Source organism: Panthera onca, chromosome E1 (assembly GCF_046562875.1).
Source record: "Panthera onca isolate mPanOnc1 chromosome E1, mPanOnc1 haplotype 2, whole genome shotgun sequence".
Taxonomy (NCBI): domain Eukaryota; kingdom Metazoa; phylum Chordata; class Mammalia; order Carnivora; family Felidae; genus Panthera; species Panthera onca.
The window spans coordinates 48,232,684-48,249,571 of NC_138352.1; the positions used below are offsets into that span (position 1 = coordinate 48,232,684).

The 16,888-nt window shown below is 36.8% G+C and overlaps 1 protein-coding gene across 4 annotated transcripts in view; it reads right to left on the bottom strand.

The window, feature by feature from the left end:
- Nucleotides 1-16,888, bottom strand: part of STXBP4 (syntaxin binding protein 4) — a 174,366-nt gene that overhangs the window by 82,291 nt on the left and 75,187 nt on the right. For 3 of the 4 annotated variants that reach the window (XM_060646448.3, XM_060646446.3, XM_060646447.3), the window contains one exon: nt 1,947-2,123. In XM_060646448.3, the coding sequence (XP_060502431.1) occupies nt 1,947-2,123 (177 nt within the window). Of the gene's footprint in view, nt 1-200; nt 602-1,946; nt 2,124-16,888 lie in introns of those variants that run through there. The other variant, XM_060646451.3, reaches the window with a different exon arrangement.

A 16,888-nucleotide genomic window follows, 5' to 3' on the forward strand; every position in this document is an offset into this window, starting at 1 on the left:
CTCTCTCTCTCTGCCCCTACCCTAATCATGCTGTGTCTCTCTCTCTCTCAAAAAAAGGTAAACATTAAAAAAATTTTTTTAATGTTTTTTTTTTTAACGTTTATTTATTTTTGAGACAGAGAGAGACAGAGCATGAACGGGGGAGGGCCAGAGACACAGAATCTGAAGCAGGGTCCAGGTTCTGAGCTGTCAGCACAGAGCCCAATGCGGGGCTCAAACTCATGGACCACGAGATCATGACCTGAGCCGAAGTCAGATGCTTAACTGACTGAGCCACCCAGGTGCCCCTAAAAAAATTTTTTTTAAAGGAAAAACTTACAGTGAAAAAAACATAGTTACAAAATGAACCTGCGTCTTAAAAAAGAATATTTGAATCTACGTCCTGCAACATCTTGGTCAATGTCTCTTGAAGCAATCTTAAACAATTAAAAAGAAAAAACTTTCCTTCTCTTTCGCCACTGGTATTGAGTTTGGAAAATGTTGAGATGCTCTTGTCTAATATTTTTTCTTTGAAAAGTAAACAAAAGATTATTTTTTTCAGAGACAAGTTAACGGCCAACTTAGAATCCTGTTAGGAGGAATGGCAGGAGACCCCATTATGCTAAAAAAGAGAAAAACTGAATTAATTACATTGCCAGACAACTTAGGACCAAAATGTCTCTCAGCTAAGAGCTGGAACAGAGAATTGCAAATAATCTATGCTTAAAAAAGTTTTTTGAATCAATTCATGAGAACTCTTTGAATATTATATTACTTAGAATGTATTTTTAAAGACTGTTGATTATCCCTCCAAAAGTAAACAGAGTTTTATAAAACTGTACTTTTGACATTTTGATTAATTCCCCAAATATTTTCAGAATCATGTTAAAGTTACTCACATGAACTAAGCATGGATCTCTGATTTCAAAATGTAAACACTGGGTCAAAAATAATAAATATATGTAGTATTTCTAAGTATTGTTGCCTTTTCAAGTAATATAACTTTCCCTTAGCCTTGTGTATTATCAAAGTAGGAACATCAGCTCTTTCGGAATCGGTTTAAATGGGCAGATGTGAGAAATGTATAAGTGCCTCTCAAGAGCTAGCCAAAGAAAATTTCAGATTTTCCTCTGCATTTTGCTTTTCTAAAACTGGTTTCACTTCCACTTGGTATATTTAAGGTATTTAACAGTTTTATGTTTATATAAATAGACATAAATTATTCAAATTTGCTTTATGTTTTCTTGAAAGTTGACTGTATTAGAGATGTAAACACCTATCCTAAATGAACTTGTTGAAGTCATTAAATATGTATTTCAATTTACTTAATTTTCTACCTCAGTGAAGTAAAAATGTGTATGTCTACTATAGTTTTTGAAGACCTTTCAATGAATATAGTATGTATTATGTTAAAAAATCATATAAAAAAATTCCCATAAAAAAAGGATCACATTGCCTTATAAATAGCATTCAGCATTTTGCTATTGAAATTGGAGCCTATTAAATTCAAACTCAGTTTCTTCCTATTAATTATCTTGGCCCTGGGCAAAAATTATTTAACATTCACACTTCCTTGAGTGCTCTAATCAAAGAGCAAAACCCATCCCTAGACTCTCCTCCTCCCATCCCCACAAGGCAAATTAGTAAGTTTAGGAACAAATGGAGAAAACCAATGTAATCAATTAAATGTTAAATAGTTCTAGGACTTCCTGAGCTGCACAATGTTGACCAATGACCCAAATAAATTTGGGTCACATGCTTTTTCATCCCCAAGCTATGTGGATAAAGGGAGGCTCACAACCTTCACCTTACTCCCCCATCCCATCACGACACATCATCCTATCATTGAATAATAGAAGACAAACACTGACCTAGTTTAGAAGTGCAGATGAAAAGAAAATGAAAACAGGATACATGACAACGGCAAGGAAACCATGGTAACTAAAAGAGAGGACGGTTTTGCTTACTTTATTTTGGTCCGAATAATCAGCAAGCTGAGCCTTTAGATCTGTGATCTCGGCCTCTAACAGATGGATCACTTCTTCATAGTCCATTTCCATTCCGTGTGCCTGTCGCTGTGCGGCTTCGGCAAGGTGAATCCGACTTCGCAGGGCTCTGGTTTCTTCAACAACAGCTTTGGCTTCCTGAAGATTGCAAAATTCATGCCATTGAAGAAAAGCCATGTTAAAAAAAAATACAGTTTAAACAAAATATTTTCCTCCCTCTGGAAGTTATAATTCCCAAACTTAATAGATATACATGTGTTCCTCACATATCAATGTGAAAATGAGTCTCCACGTTATTTTATTATGGACAGTAAATGCCTGATCTTACTTTTCCTCTGTTGATCTCCTGGATAATTTTCAGTATAGGATTTCCAACTTCACACAGCTAGCATAACATTTTGGAAATAAGGGAACTAGAAGGGAATTGAAAATGGAGACTAGAATAAGAACTGGTTCAGAAGATAAAAAGAGTAGGCTTCCACAAAACTCAAGTAGGTGGTAGGGCTCATGTTCTAGAAAGGTGCTTACAGCTTCATCAGATACAGCTGAGAGATCTGTGGTGTAGCAGACTTCCCTGTGGTCCAAGCCCAGGATCCAAAGCTTATTCCTAGACATCAGTCTAACTGCTATTTCTCCCTTTTGATTTAAGCCAAAAGGTGGAATTCAGTAGCAAAACATATAGCTATTTCTATAGGGTGCAATGCTCACATGACATTTATTAAACACATGTTATGTCCTAGAAGATTCATGTGTCTTTTCTCATTTAACCTCTAGAACAGAGAAAGGCATTATTAAAAACTATTTTATACATAATTAAACAGAGGCTCAGAGAGGTTACCCACTCTGTCCAAGGACACATAGTATTGCCAGAGTTTAAACCTGGGTCTGCTAAACTCCAACATTAATGCTCTTTCACCTTTTTACTCTACAACTAACTGACAAAACAAATGACAAAACAAACAAACAAATAAAAACAAATTAAAAAAACCCCAAAATTAGCTACATTCTCTACTTTAGGAAGAGGATGGAGTGACCAAAACCATTTGCGCTCTCAAAATGTGCTTTGGTGCTGGGTCGACGACAGTCCCCCCAGGACACCTAATATAATTTCACATGGCAGTTATTATACTGTAAACGATTTCTTTTTCTTTACTTGATGCAGAAATATCTTTTCTCTGCAATGGAACTTTCTGCTCCAATTGCCATGGCTAATATTCAACTATGGCTATTTTAATTTTCTCAGAGCTATTATAGGATGCTTGCTTTTGTTTGAATCTAAATACGTTTGAAATGAAGGGAGAGTTAAGAATATGAACATATTTTTAAGGGTCAATTTTTCATTCATACATGCACTAACTGTTTCCTAAGTACTTATTATATGTCAGATTCTGTTTCAGGTACTGAGGACAGAGAACCTAACAAAACAGACAAAAAGTCCTCCCTCATGCACCCCCTCCCCCCCATTTACACTCTAGTTTGGAGAGATAGACAATAAATTAGGGATTAACAGTGAAGACCTTACTGAGAAGACATTTAATCAGAGAGCTGCAGGAAGCATGGAGCCATGAAGATTTCTCAAAGAGCTTTCTGGGAAAAGGAACCAGTTTGTGCAAAGGCCCTGAGGTGGAACTGTTCCTTGCATCTTTAGAGAACAGCAAAGAAGCCAGTGTGACAGAAGTAGAGAGTGGTAAGGGACAGGAAGAAGGGAGTAGTAGGACACAAGGAGTGAGGGCAGGGATGGTGTTGGGGTGGAGTGGCAGACCTTAAGAGGCTTTTGTAGGGCATCATAAAAACTTTGGCTTTACTCAGGGTGAGATGGGAAGTTATTGGGGAGTTTGGCGCAGAGAAACGATTACGATCTGACTTAACCTGTAAGTGCAATACTTTTGCAGATGGGTTAAGAGTAAATTGTAGGGAGTGGGCAAGGGTGGAGCAGGTGGAAGAAGGGGACAGGCATAAAGTAACTGTGGCTTGAACAAGGGTGACAGTGTTGGAGTTGCTGTAAAGTGGTGAGATACTAAATATAGTTTGAAAGTAGAGCTAACAGAAGGCTTCATCATCATTAACAGCATTTATTTAGCAGCTAGCACATCCAGACAATCATATTATGTGATAAAAAATACAAAGAGGATAAAAGGTACCTTCCCTTTTACGGCTCAGTTCAGAAAATTAGGTATAACTTAGATAAGCGGAGGAACAGGGTAGGGCATGTTAGACAAAAAGACCAATGTGAACGAAGGAAGAGAGACAAGAAGGAATGTGGTACATTTGCAAAATGGCACTAGATTACTTTTGACTGGAGTACATGCTTCCTGGGAGAACAATGGATAAAAAAGGTTGAGGAGATACAGGGAAAGAACAAGCAAGGCTCTGGTGGAAATGGCATGACAGGCAAAAGAGCTTGCATCAGGTAACTTTTTTTTTTTTTAATGCTTATTTATTTTTGAGAGAGAGAGAGAGAGAGAGAGAGAGAAGCAGAAAGAGAGAGACACAGAATCCGAAGCAGGCTCCAGGCTGCGAGCTGTCAGCACAGGGCCCAATGTGGGGCTCGAACTCACAAACCATGAGATCATGACCTGGGCCAAAGTCAGACATCTGACTGACTGAGCCACCCAGGTGCCCCATATCAGGTAACTTTTAAGGCCTTTTGAATAGAAATTGATTTGAGAACAGAGTGTCTCAGAAAGCTAAATCAGGCAGCAGGGTTCAGGATGGAGAGATATGGCCAACCAACTGCCTATCACACCTCTGATTCAAAGAGCTCCATTTCAGGCACAGGAACAAAAGATTCAGCAGTAGGGAATACAGTCAACAGTATTGCAACAGCGTTGCATGGCGACAGAGGGTAATTACAAGCACAGCATAACTATGGTTGTTGAATCACTACCTTGTACACCTGAAACTTATGTAACATTGCATGTCAACTATATTCAAATAAAAAAAAACAAAACTTGGGGCGCCTGGGTGGCTCAGTCGGTTAAGCATCCGACTTCAGCTCAGGTCATGATCTCACGGTCCGTGAGTTCAAGCCCCGCATCAGGCTCTGTGCTGACAGCTCAGAGCCTGGAGCCTGTTTCGGATTCTGTGTCTCCCTCTCTCTCTGACCCTCCCCCGTTCATGCTCTGTCTCTCTCTGTCTCAAAAATAAATAAATGTTAAAAAATAAAAATAAAAAAACCCAAAACTTAATTTCTTTATTTTTAAAACTGTCTTATAATCAAAAAATACTGCTACAAAGAACTATCTGGGTAAATAAAAGAACATTTATGAAGCCACATCAATTGGTTCAGGCCAGGTGACCAAGTCACTGGTGTCACAGCTTCATCACCTTCACATCAGACTGCTTTTGTACATACAGGATGCAGATGGATATTGGCACTACTGTAAATGATTTACATGGACCAACTCAGCCAATCCACACACTGCTGCCTGAGGTATGTCTATTATTATACTCATTTAACAGGTGGAAAAAACTGAAGCACAGACACATTAAGTAACTTGCTCAGAAACACAAACCTAGGGGCGCATGGGTGGCTCACTCAGTTAAGCATCTGACTCTTGGTTTCAGCTCAGGTCATGATCTCATAGTTCATGGGATCGAGCCCTGCATGGAGGTTCTGCACTGACAGTGCAGAGAAACTCTCTCTCTCCCTCTCTCTCCCTCTCTGCTCCTCCTCCCTCTACCCTGCTCATGCTCCCTCTCTCTCTCTCAAAAAAAAAAAAAAAAAAAAGTCACAAACAGGCTAGGATTTGAACCAAGGCTGTCTAGGCACAAAGCACAAAGTTCATGCTCTTGGCTACTATGCCATACTGTCTCTCCAAAAACAGAAAATGATTAAAAAAAAAATGACTTGTATTTGACAATATCGTCAGTGCCCAACCCCACATGAGCTTAGGATGTGACCATTACAATATACTGAAATACCTTCGAGGCTGCTACACTGCTCCCCCCTTTTCCATTCATTCAATCAAGCTAGAAAAAAATATAGTGCCACTGAAGAGAAAGAGGAGGGGCAGAGAATTCTCCATAGCTGCAATGAATAATAACTAATCTGATGATTTGTCTCCTTCACACTCACTTCATGCAGCTTTTATTCCTCTATAAAAACAGCACTTTTATTTTTGTTCAAAGAATGCTAGTTAATTAAATGAAGAATCTGGATGGAATTTATATAGTCATGATAGTTCACTGATGGTAATACAGTGTGAAATGCAGTTGGGTGGTAAAAGATGCAGAGGTTTTGATGCTGAATAAATTCATGCTATTTCTTTTGTAAATGTATAACTGTTGGGTTGGTAAATGTGACCCCTTAGCAAAGTTCTAGCCCAATTCCCACTGAATGGCTGTTTAAAAGATTAGTGCATTGAAACGATGACTTTTAGAGGAAGCAGTAAAAAAGAGACAGCAGCAGTGTGCTGTATTTAGCAATACAGGATCACATAAATCCATTTTTTCTTTTCTTCCCGGGTCATCTTCTAATAAATAACTGCAAAGCCTCCCATGTCCGTAACAATTGAGCCAGAATTTTCTGAGTACCTCACCATGAGCCTGAAATCCAATCAGGATAAATGCTGCAGCTAGTTCACTGATTTATTTTGTATTAGATAGAGATTAATTCAGTTTAGAAAGTTAGAAAATAAAAGAGAAACCAAGATGTTATAGCAATCAGAAAAATCAACATAAGTATTATGCTTTTTAATACTAAGCAGTGTGAGCACATACACCAGAAGCACATATCCATATACAAGAAATCAAATCTCTGATTTGGTTTTTTTTTTTTTTTTTGGTGACACTGAGGAAATACCTTCAACTCATACTGTCCCATTGTAAAACGAGGATTTTCCACCTTACATTTTCACAATGAATCTTCAGGAAAGATCAGGCCAAATTCTCCTTTGACAAAAGAGACAAAGGGTACTATAAACTCACACAAAGGGCACCATAAGCTCAGACAAAAGACAATGTGCTATGTGCTTTTCCACCCCCACAAGGAACATGATGTAGAAGAAAAAACATGAGTGTTAGATGAGCTAAAGCTAGGTCAGAATCTTTGATGTGTAATCTTTCTTTTTTTCTGGCTATGTAATTCTCTAAGACTCAGTTTGTCCAGATGTATAATGGGAAATAACACCTACTTTATAACATCGAAACAATTCTCACAGGAGGGTTAAAGAAAAGATTATAGTTCTTGGTACTGCTCTTTCCCATTCCTCTTTACTGCTTTTGAAAAATATACATAATCACCTGTGTGATCAGAGGGCTAGACTAGACAATTTATTAAGGGCTTTCCTGAGGCAATCAATTAGTAATACCAGTTATTGAACTTTAGAGAAGTTGTTTGGGAACATTGTAGGCATGGGTCTTTTTATTTTTTTTCAACGTTTTTTATTTTATTTTTGGGACAGAGAGAGACAGAGTATGAACGGGGGAGGGGCAGAGAGAGAGGGAGACACAGAATCGGAAACAGGCTCCAGGCTCCGAGCCATCAGCCCAGAGCCTGACGCGGGGCTCGAACTCACGGACCGCGAGATCGTGACCTGGCTGAAGTCGGACGCTTAACCGACTGCGCCACCCAGGCGCCCCAGCATGGGTCTTTTTAATGTTAGCAACAATTATGTAAAAGATTTTCTTCTCCAGTTACGACTCCCTAAAGTAGGAGCAAGCATTAACAACAGTTGCACATTTGTAATTAGGCTAGCACATCCATATCACTAACCTTCGAAATTCTGTAATTTTTAAGCTAATCAGTAAATCTCTCAAAATGTCAATGGGCGACAGGAGGAAAAAAAAGAGACTGCAAAGAGATATATGTCTTGGTGTAATGTAACTTACGCTACTAAGCCTGAAAGAATACTTCTCTTATCAGCTTCCTACATTCACTCATTGGAGAACCCTTGTTGGTCTTTGTCCCACTACAGCTTGTGAAAAAAGATAAAAGGGTTACTGCAGGAAGAGGGCTGTTGAAGGAAAAGTGTTTAAAAAGCAAGTTAGCTCTAGTTTCCTTTTCAGATTTTTAAAACATGTATACCATTTCTCTCCAGTGGATGATCTCAAAGTAATTTGCAGATATTCACAAATGAATATGCAACTCGTTCCTTATTTAAGCATGGACGCACTTTGGAGAGGGGTAGTTAATTCACAGAACTTTCTATGTGCCTCTGATATGTGCTCTCTCCTTTCTCTTTCCTTACTCCTCTTTCATGCATACATCCAGCCTACCATCCACTTCATACCCAGCCAGTTATTAAATACTGTGAAGTCTTCGTTTATGATATATTTCCACCTATTCCTTAATCTGCATTCTTGCCTCCACGACTGATTCATGTTTCCATCACCTCATAGTTAGATACTATGAGAATCACATAAATGATCACCCTGCCCATTGTGTTCTTCACTATCTGCCCATTGTGTTCTTCACTATTGCATATTCTGCATACTTTTGAAGGATCAATTTTCCCAAAATACTGCTCACGTAACAAGACTGAGATAACCTTAGGTAGTATGATAAAATAGAACCTCAGTCTCCATACTTCAAGGCTCTCCACTGCTTGTTCCAAATCTCTATTTCCAGCTTTGGCACATTCAATTCTCTTACATGATTACCATATCCAAGTACATTACTTTCCAAATTTCCCAGACTAAACTCTCCCACCTCTAAGATGCTGTCCAGCACAATGTTCCTTCTGCTATGTATACACTTTTCCTCTTTTTCCTTCATTTGATTGTCTATCATTTAAAATCTCCTTTAGATTATACCTTCTCTAATCTTCCCAGACCACTTCCGCTTACAATTTTCCCTCCTTTTATCTTTTATATCTGTTGTCTATAATTAATCACATACTACTTGGTATCTCCTATTGCTATCTTGAATTGTCATTAAAATATTAAGTATTTTACTGTCTGACTTCTAAAGCCAACGAGTCTTGATTGTTCAAATTAGAACACAAGCTGAGAGTAAAACCCTATCTAACATGAACAAGTGCTCCACTTAAACCATAAATATGAGATACAACTGAGTTGATGGTAAAAATGACAACTTTGTTTTTCATATATAGTAACTGCCTTAGAAAATCTTATTAGGTAAGAAGCTTTCATAGGAAAGTTCTTCATAAAAGGTTTCAATTTTATTGGACTATTAGAATGATATTTCATTTGAATAATTACAATAACAACCATAAACCATGCTATGAAAAACACTTAATGAAAAGCAAATCACTTCATTATATTCTCTTTATATATACATTTAAAAACCCTTTCATAGTATTTATCAAGTAAATAAGATTATATCAAAACTATGTGGAATTAGGAACAGTTACACTTCATTGTGTTTTACAAATTTATTCTTAGTTTTTCATCACATAGATTTAAAAATTATGCACACTAGTTTATCTTTCCCAAAAAGTAGTTTTTCATCACAAGCTAATATAATATATGCTCTCAAGGACTATATAATCTTGAAGGTCCATTCCAACTCCACCTGTATCCCTGCTTCTATGAATTATGTGCTGACACTTCTTTGGAAAGTGTGTAAAATGATAGACACTCATAAATCCAAGAAACAACGATTTTCTTCAGTTTGTAAGAAAAAACAAAATCCCCACTTTGCAAAGGAAGATTTGGTTAAGCTTTCTGGAAGAAAAGCAGGTCAATCAAATTATAATTAGCTCTAATTAACCCTCCCAAGAGCTGTCAGCTTCTCTACCTGCACCTGCCTCATTCTCCAAAAGGTGCAAAATTGAGCTCTGACTCTGAACATCAAAGAAAACCAAAGAAACAATTTTCAATCTCTGTCTATAAACAGAAGTCCCTAATCAAAGACAGACACACAGGTACACCTATCTCATAAATTTTACCATGTAACTTGTTCACAATATAAATATTAATTTGTTAAAATCCAGTTAAATATATTTAACCCTAAACATGCATTTTCTAGTTTAGTGAAGGTTGATAGAAAGAAAAAAAAAAACAACTGTCTTCCTACTTTTCCAAGTCTGATTACAAATGTACTGAAGGAAACATCTACAGTATTGGGCATTTCCTTTCCTAATCAGAATGTCAACTCTGCTCACTGAAACCTGCTACAACACAAAAGCTATGTTTTGGCTATTTAAACATTTAGAATTTATCTGGAGTTTGGGGTTTAACAAAGAGCTGGCTTTGAAACAGAAATATGTAACTTCCAATTTAACTTTTAGAGTTTTAATTCAGTTGGGATCGTAATTTTATCAAATTTTTTTGTTTGTTTTGGAAGAACTTGACCGAGAATTCCAAGCTGTAATCTAGATAGAAGGTAATAATATTCCTAAATTCATTTGGAAGAAAAAGAAATCAGTGAGAACTGGTACCACAAATTTTGGGAAACAACAGTAACAACAGGAAAGAAAGAGGTAGGATGTGGTTCAAGGACATAGGCATATACCAAAATAGTTGGTACTGGCCAAAGAAGAGTTAGATAAAACATTCATTCACCCAATAAATATTTATTGACAAAGCAGCTGAAAGAGCAGATAGCCCCAAACAGACCCTAGAATATGTAACAGTTTAATCTATGATAATGGAGACACCACAAAAGAGTGAGTAGTTGCAACAACAAATTATCTGGGAAGACAAAAGTATAAAGTGTAGTTCCTCATTTCATACCATAGACCAAACAAAATAATTTCATAGATAGGTTAAATAAAGACAAACACAGTGAGGTGGAAAACCAGGTTAATATGTATCTGATGTCTGGTAAGGAAGGGACTTTTAAGAAAATTATTTAAAAGGAGAAGGCACAAAGAAAAAGATCTGTCAACACAAAAACACCTCTATTAAAAAATCTTTGAAAAAATTAGGAAGGGAATTTGTAGATGGGGGAAATATTTACAACAGATTTGGTAGCAAGAGCGGGTAATAATTACAGTGTAAAGAGATCTTATAAAATGACGTGGGAAAAGAGGAAAAACAGTTATTAGGAATATAAGAGAAATGAAGAGCCAAAAGGGATGGGGGGTGGGGGATAAGACGAAGGGCATATGCTCAGGAGTGACAGAATGTCCCTAGCAATCAGATCAGGAAATGAGCTACCTTCAATATTAAAGAATTGTGATGGAATTCACAATTTCATCTGAAACTCATCACCACAGACAATCCTTGGTATCTAACATGGATGACAATGGATCAAAGTACAGTATTTTCAAATAGGGTGATTTATTTATATAGGGTTGGGTATGACTAGAGAAGTCTTGTTTTTAATTCTAAAACAGTTTGTGAATAAATCACTTAACACAATGTCAGGAGAGTCCCGTATTGAAGTAAGAGTACTGAAAGTGTTTCTCACATAGTAAACTGCCAAGATAAGAGTTTTATAGTGTCAGCTGCCTTATCACTACTTCCTCCTTGGGTAAAATTTACTAGTTTGTCAGCAATATATATTGTTCTAACATCAAGAGACATAAAAGTCTGGCATGTACACAGATGCTTAAAACACACCCTGAAAGGTGTTCTCTTAGTAGCTAATGAAATTTTAGGGATTTGTACTTTTAAGTTAAATAAGAAAAATTAAAGGGAGTAATGTCTGCTGTGGTAGATAAATATACCTCTGACAACACACCAGCGATTGGGCACCTACGCTACAATGCTTTATAGGTTTTGCTCTATTTTACTTTCTTCTCACTGGATTGAGAGTTCCTTGTGAATAAGACGTCTAGCTTTCCCAGTACATCCATACAAAAGAGCATTCAATAAATGTTTCTTAAATTCCCTTGCCAAGTCTCCCTTGTAAGTCACTACAATGCATGCGTGAAACAATTGATGACAGAGTGCTGAATTGGTCCCTGAACAGCCAGAAAGTAAGTGGCTCACGGCGGGGAACCCAGAACCCCAACATCAGTCCTAGCTAAGCCAACCAACTACAGAAAATACTGTCATCAAATGAACTGGAAGGTTTCTGTGAAGAATAAGGTCATTTCCCTTCCAAATTCCTCCAACTTCAAAAATTGTGTGATTCTAATTGAGCTGACACCATTCAAATGGCTTCTGTAGTATCAACAGGATAACAAAATTTTACTCAGGTTTTCTTAAAATGGTAAGACCTTTTCTACATTAAAAAGAAAACTGTTTGGGAATGGGGATTCTGAAATAGACATCTTTGTTTGCCAATGCTTGGTCAGAATGCCACATTCACGTCCAGTGAATCACTGGATATGGCTGGTGTCTGGGCAAAGAGGGACGCCAACTGGACTGTTCTTGTGTTCCCTTTCCAAGCAAGCTGTCTTTAACTCAGGCAGTTTCTTGAGCAAAGTCTAATGTTGGAAAATACATGGGTCATATTTTGATTCACAAAAAGGGAATTAATGTTGAAAAATAAATTCAACCAAGTTTTCTTTTTTATAAGTTTCTCCACTCAGATTGCTGTCATTATAAGAGCTTTATAATTTCATCTCTCAAAAAGGCTTTTAAAAAATCATTTAAAGATAACTGTAAATTATACACATTTGTAAGAAATAATAGACAGAGGTTCCCTGTATTCTTCAATAAGACTCTTCCAATGCTTATAACTTGCATGACTATAACAGTAAAATATCACAAACAGGAAATTTCATTGATACAACCCACCAACCTTAATCAGATTTCACCAGTTTTATAAGCACTTGGCAATAAAGAAGAACAACCTATAGATACATGCAACAACCTGGATGTGTCCCAAGGGAATTATGCTGAGTGAAAAAAGCCAATGCCCAAAAGTGACATACTGTATGATCACATTTACATAACATTCTTGAAATGACAAAATTATAGAGATAGAGAACAGATTACTGGTTGCAAGGCGTTAGTGGAGGGAGCACAGAAGGAGGTGGCTGCGGCTATAAAAGAGTAGTATGAGAGATGCTTGTAAAGCAGATTTTTAATAGAAAATAAAAGTTGACATTTTGAGGTCACAAAGTGACTACCTGAAATGGAAACATAGGAACATTTTACTATAGTACCCTTTCAGAAGAGAAAAGACTGACAAATCAAATATATGTATTTTTCTTCTTTTCCTTTCTGAAGATGAGACAGCATCTTAGAATATCTACTAGTGCTATACTGAAATACTATAAAAAATTCAGATCACGAAAAAATAAACATAAAAAGGGTATGGGCACTGACACCACTTCTAAAAATTACAGGCTTTACTGTTTCTTTAATAAATGCAGAAAGGAACACAATCTCTAAGAGTGTAAATACATGAGTACTCCTTTAGTAAATCCCACAGTATTGTTGTTCCTTTTAGAGATATATTTAATCCGTTGTTAGTTTCCTTTGTTGCTTCATCCATCAACCAAGACAGCTCACAAGCCAGCTGCAACAGCTGTAACTAAGTTCATGTTCAACCTCAACTACCCACAGAGATTCCTGTGCTGATTTGGCCTTACGTTTCTGCCTCAGGACTTCATGCTCTTGTCAAACATTCAACCCAACCTTTGCACAGGTGAGGCTAACTGCAACTGGGCTTATCTGAACGTAAAGAAGTTGCCAAATGAGCAATTTCCCATGTTTCTTTAGCGCAAGGACTGGTTCAGACAAGCTAAATACTTTGGCTTTGGACTGTTTACCAGTTCACCGCTGCCTTAGGTCATAAACACACTGCTGAAACCAACTTGAAACAACTTAAGTGTGAGAGTACATTTTTGAAAAGTTGTTGATCAAAGGAAGTTGTTAGGAGAATGGCCCATGCCTGTTAAAAGTTGTTAGAACTTGAAAAAATAACGAGAAGTCTTATTTTGTGGGAAATTGCGCTCATGATTTTAAACAGTAAGGTGGGGTTATTCTGTAAGGCATAAAAGAGAACAGTGCAGCCAATTCCTTACAAATAAGTAAGTATTCTAGTAGTCAGCCCTGGTTGAAAAAAAGCAGCACACCTGATCCTTTCTAGAGAAAAAGGATCTCTTCATAGCTTGTTCTTGCCTTTTTAGTTCTTTCCTTCCTCCCTCTCCCTTTTTCCCTCTCTCCCTATCTTTCAGTTCTTCACTGCTTTCTTTTTGGGTCACTATACTAAATAAAGGTAATTTAATTTCCATAATTTGTAATAGTTAATGGACCTTCAAAAAGGGGAGATTATTCTGTTTTTAGGATCAGGCCACTGTCTCACAATAATTCAATTAAAAGTTTATAAATGAGTGAACAAAGGATATCAAATTGAACTGGTAACCATCATTGTAAAATAAATTAAAAATCAATCTAGTGGTGTTTTAATAATCAGGTTACCTATGTACTTTTCATATAACTCAAGTTTCTGGTTTTTAAAAGTTTTTAAGAGAAGAGTTATACACATTCTCTATTTGTGATTTTTAAACACTCTTTTGCTAATTGTGAATAAAGAAATTAATCCTTGAGGAGACAGAATTTTAGTATTTTCAACAAAGTATAGGAACTCTCATTAACAATTCATCTGTATCGCTGAAATCCCCTTAAACAGAATGATATCATTCTATATACATAAGAAGTTGAATGGTATACACGGTCAATATACTAAAAAAATAAAAACATAAAAAATAAAAAGAACAGTTTTATGGTTGATTTTGGGCAGTATATTTTTTATTGAAAGTGTATATTACTGAAATGAATAGCTGTGCCAATATGTATGGATATACTTGTATATACAAATACATACATATAATTTAAACTGTTTTTGCTAAAACTGGAAAATATACATTAATTTTTTAATGTATATTTATTTATTTTTAAAAACATTCTTTTAATGTTAATTTATTTTTGAGAGAGAGAGAGTGACAGAGTGCGAGCAGGGGAGGAGTAGAGAGGAGACACAGAATCTGAAGCAGGCTCCAGGCTCTGAGCCATCAGCACAGAGCATGCCGTGGGGCTTGAACTCACAGACCGCGAGATCATGACCTGAACTGAAGTCGGACGCTTAACCGACTGAGCCACCCAGGTGCCCCGATGTATATTTATTTCTGAGAGAGAGAGAGAGAGAGAGACAGAGCATGAGGAGAGGGGCTGAGAGAGAGGGACATAGAACCTGAAGCAGCCTTCCAGGCACCCCTGGAAAATATACATTACATAATACTAAGAATACTATGAATCATTACAGCATGAACCATTATAGCCTCTCAATCACTAAATTACAAAGTCTTGACTGCTCCATTACTGTACATTCTATCACTGTTAAGTCTGATTGATTACTCTCATTGTATCTTTCACACAGACCTCGTTGGTGTATTTCCATTGCCACCACCAGGTTAAACCCTCTACTACTTATCACCTGGAAGAGTGCTTCTCAAATTTTAAAGTGCGTACAAATCACCTGGCGACTTGTTAGATATGGATTCTGATTCAGGAAGTCTGGGGTGGCACGTGAGACCCTGCAATGCTAACTTCCAGGTGTTACTGACACTGCTGGTCCCGGATCATGTTCTGAGTAGCAAGAAGGTAGAGTTCTAGGGGTGCCTGGATGGCTCAATCGGTTAAGCATCCAACTCTTGATTTCCACTCAGGTCATGATCTCACAGTTCGTGATATTGAGCCCAGTGTTGGGCTCTGCACCTGCTTGGGATTCTCTCTCTCCCTCTCTCTCTCTGCCCTTCCCCTGCTCATGCACACATGTGCATACTCACGCTCTCTCTCTCTCTCTCTCTCAAAATAAATAAACGTTAAAAAAAAAAAAAAAAAAAGAATGTAGAGTTCTAGATTTGCAGTGTCCATTGTGGTAGCCACTAGCTATATGTGGCTATTGAGCACTTGAAATATAGCTGGTCAACTGAATTTTCAATATAGTTTTAGTTAGTTTGCATTTAAATTAAAACATTCTCAAGTATAAAATATTTTTCCATTTTACAAAACTTTACTGTTTTGATGGAGCTTTGTTTCATTTTAATGACTGCATCATTTAAGATATAATTGTTGAACTGTAGTGTTCAATAGGCATGTAAATCATTTGTGTAATATACATAAACTGATGTGGTTACTATGGATTAATTAATTTAAATTTTTAATGCAATAATGTAAGAATGTGCTTATCTGAACATTTTATGCAACAACATGAGTTACAGTAATACTTAATGTAAATCATAATTGGTATTTAAGTTGAAATGCTTATTTTTATTAGAATATAATTATTTTTTCTATTTAAAGTAGTAGGTATGGAAAAGATTTTATATTTAAAATGAAGACATATTTTTTAAAAATTTTTTTAATGTTTATTTATTTTTGAGAGAGACAGAGACAGGATGTGAGTGGGTTAGGGGCAGAGAGAGAGGGAGACACAGAATCCGAAGCAGGCTCCAGGCTCTGAGCTGTCAGCACAGAGCCCGACGCGGGGCTCGAACTCACAAGCTGTGAGATCATGACCCGAGCCGAAGTCGGACACCCAACCGACTGAGCCACCCAGGCGCCCCTAAAATGAAGACATATTACCGGTACAATATAAAATAGAGATGTATTAACTAGTAATATAATCAGGACAATAAAAAGAGGCAAATTTCATGATAAATTCAGTTGCAATCTACAAAGCTGTCTGTTGTGATGAAAAATTTTAAGTGTATAAAAAGTGAACAATATTAAGAGGCATTTTTGTACCTACATAGTGAATCTAGTGAATCTGGTAAGTTTTCTCTTAATAGTGAAACAAGAACCAATGATATCAGTCACCTGAAATCAGAAGTAAATGTTTAATATTAGTAATTTTGGCCAGCTATAAAACGGCTTGGATCGTTGCACAAAAGAGTAAATAAACCATTTTTAGATCAAGATGGTAATTTCAGTTATGATAAAAGACTAGAAAAGATATTTCACCAAAAATGAAAGATCATCAATTAAGTCACAAAACAAATGCCTACAGAATACAAGAACTTTTTAACAACATCAACGATCCATTGATTTAAAATCTGAAAAACTACAAAGACCTTTCTTTAGCTTTAGGTGAG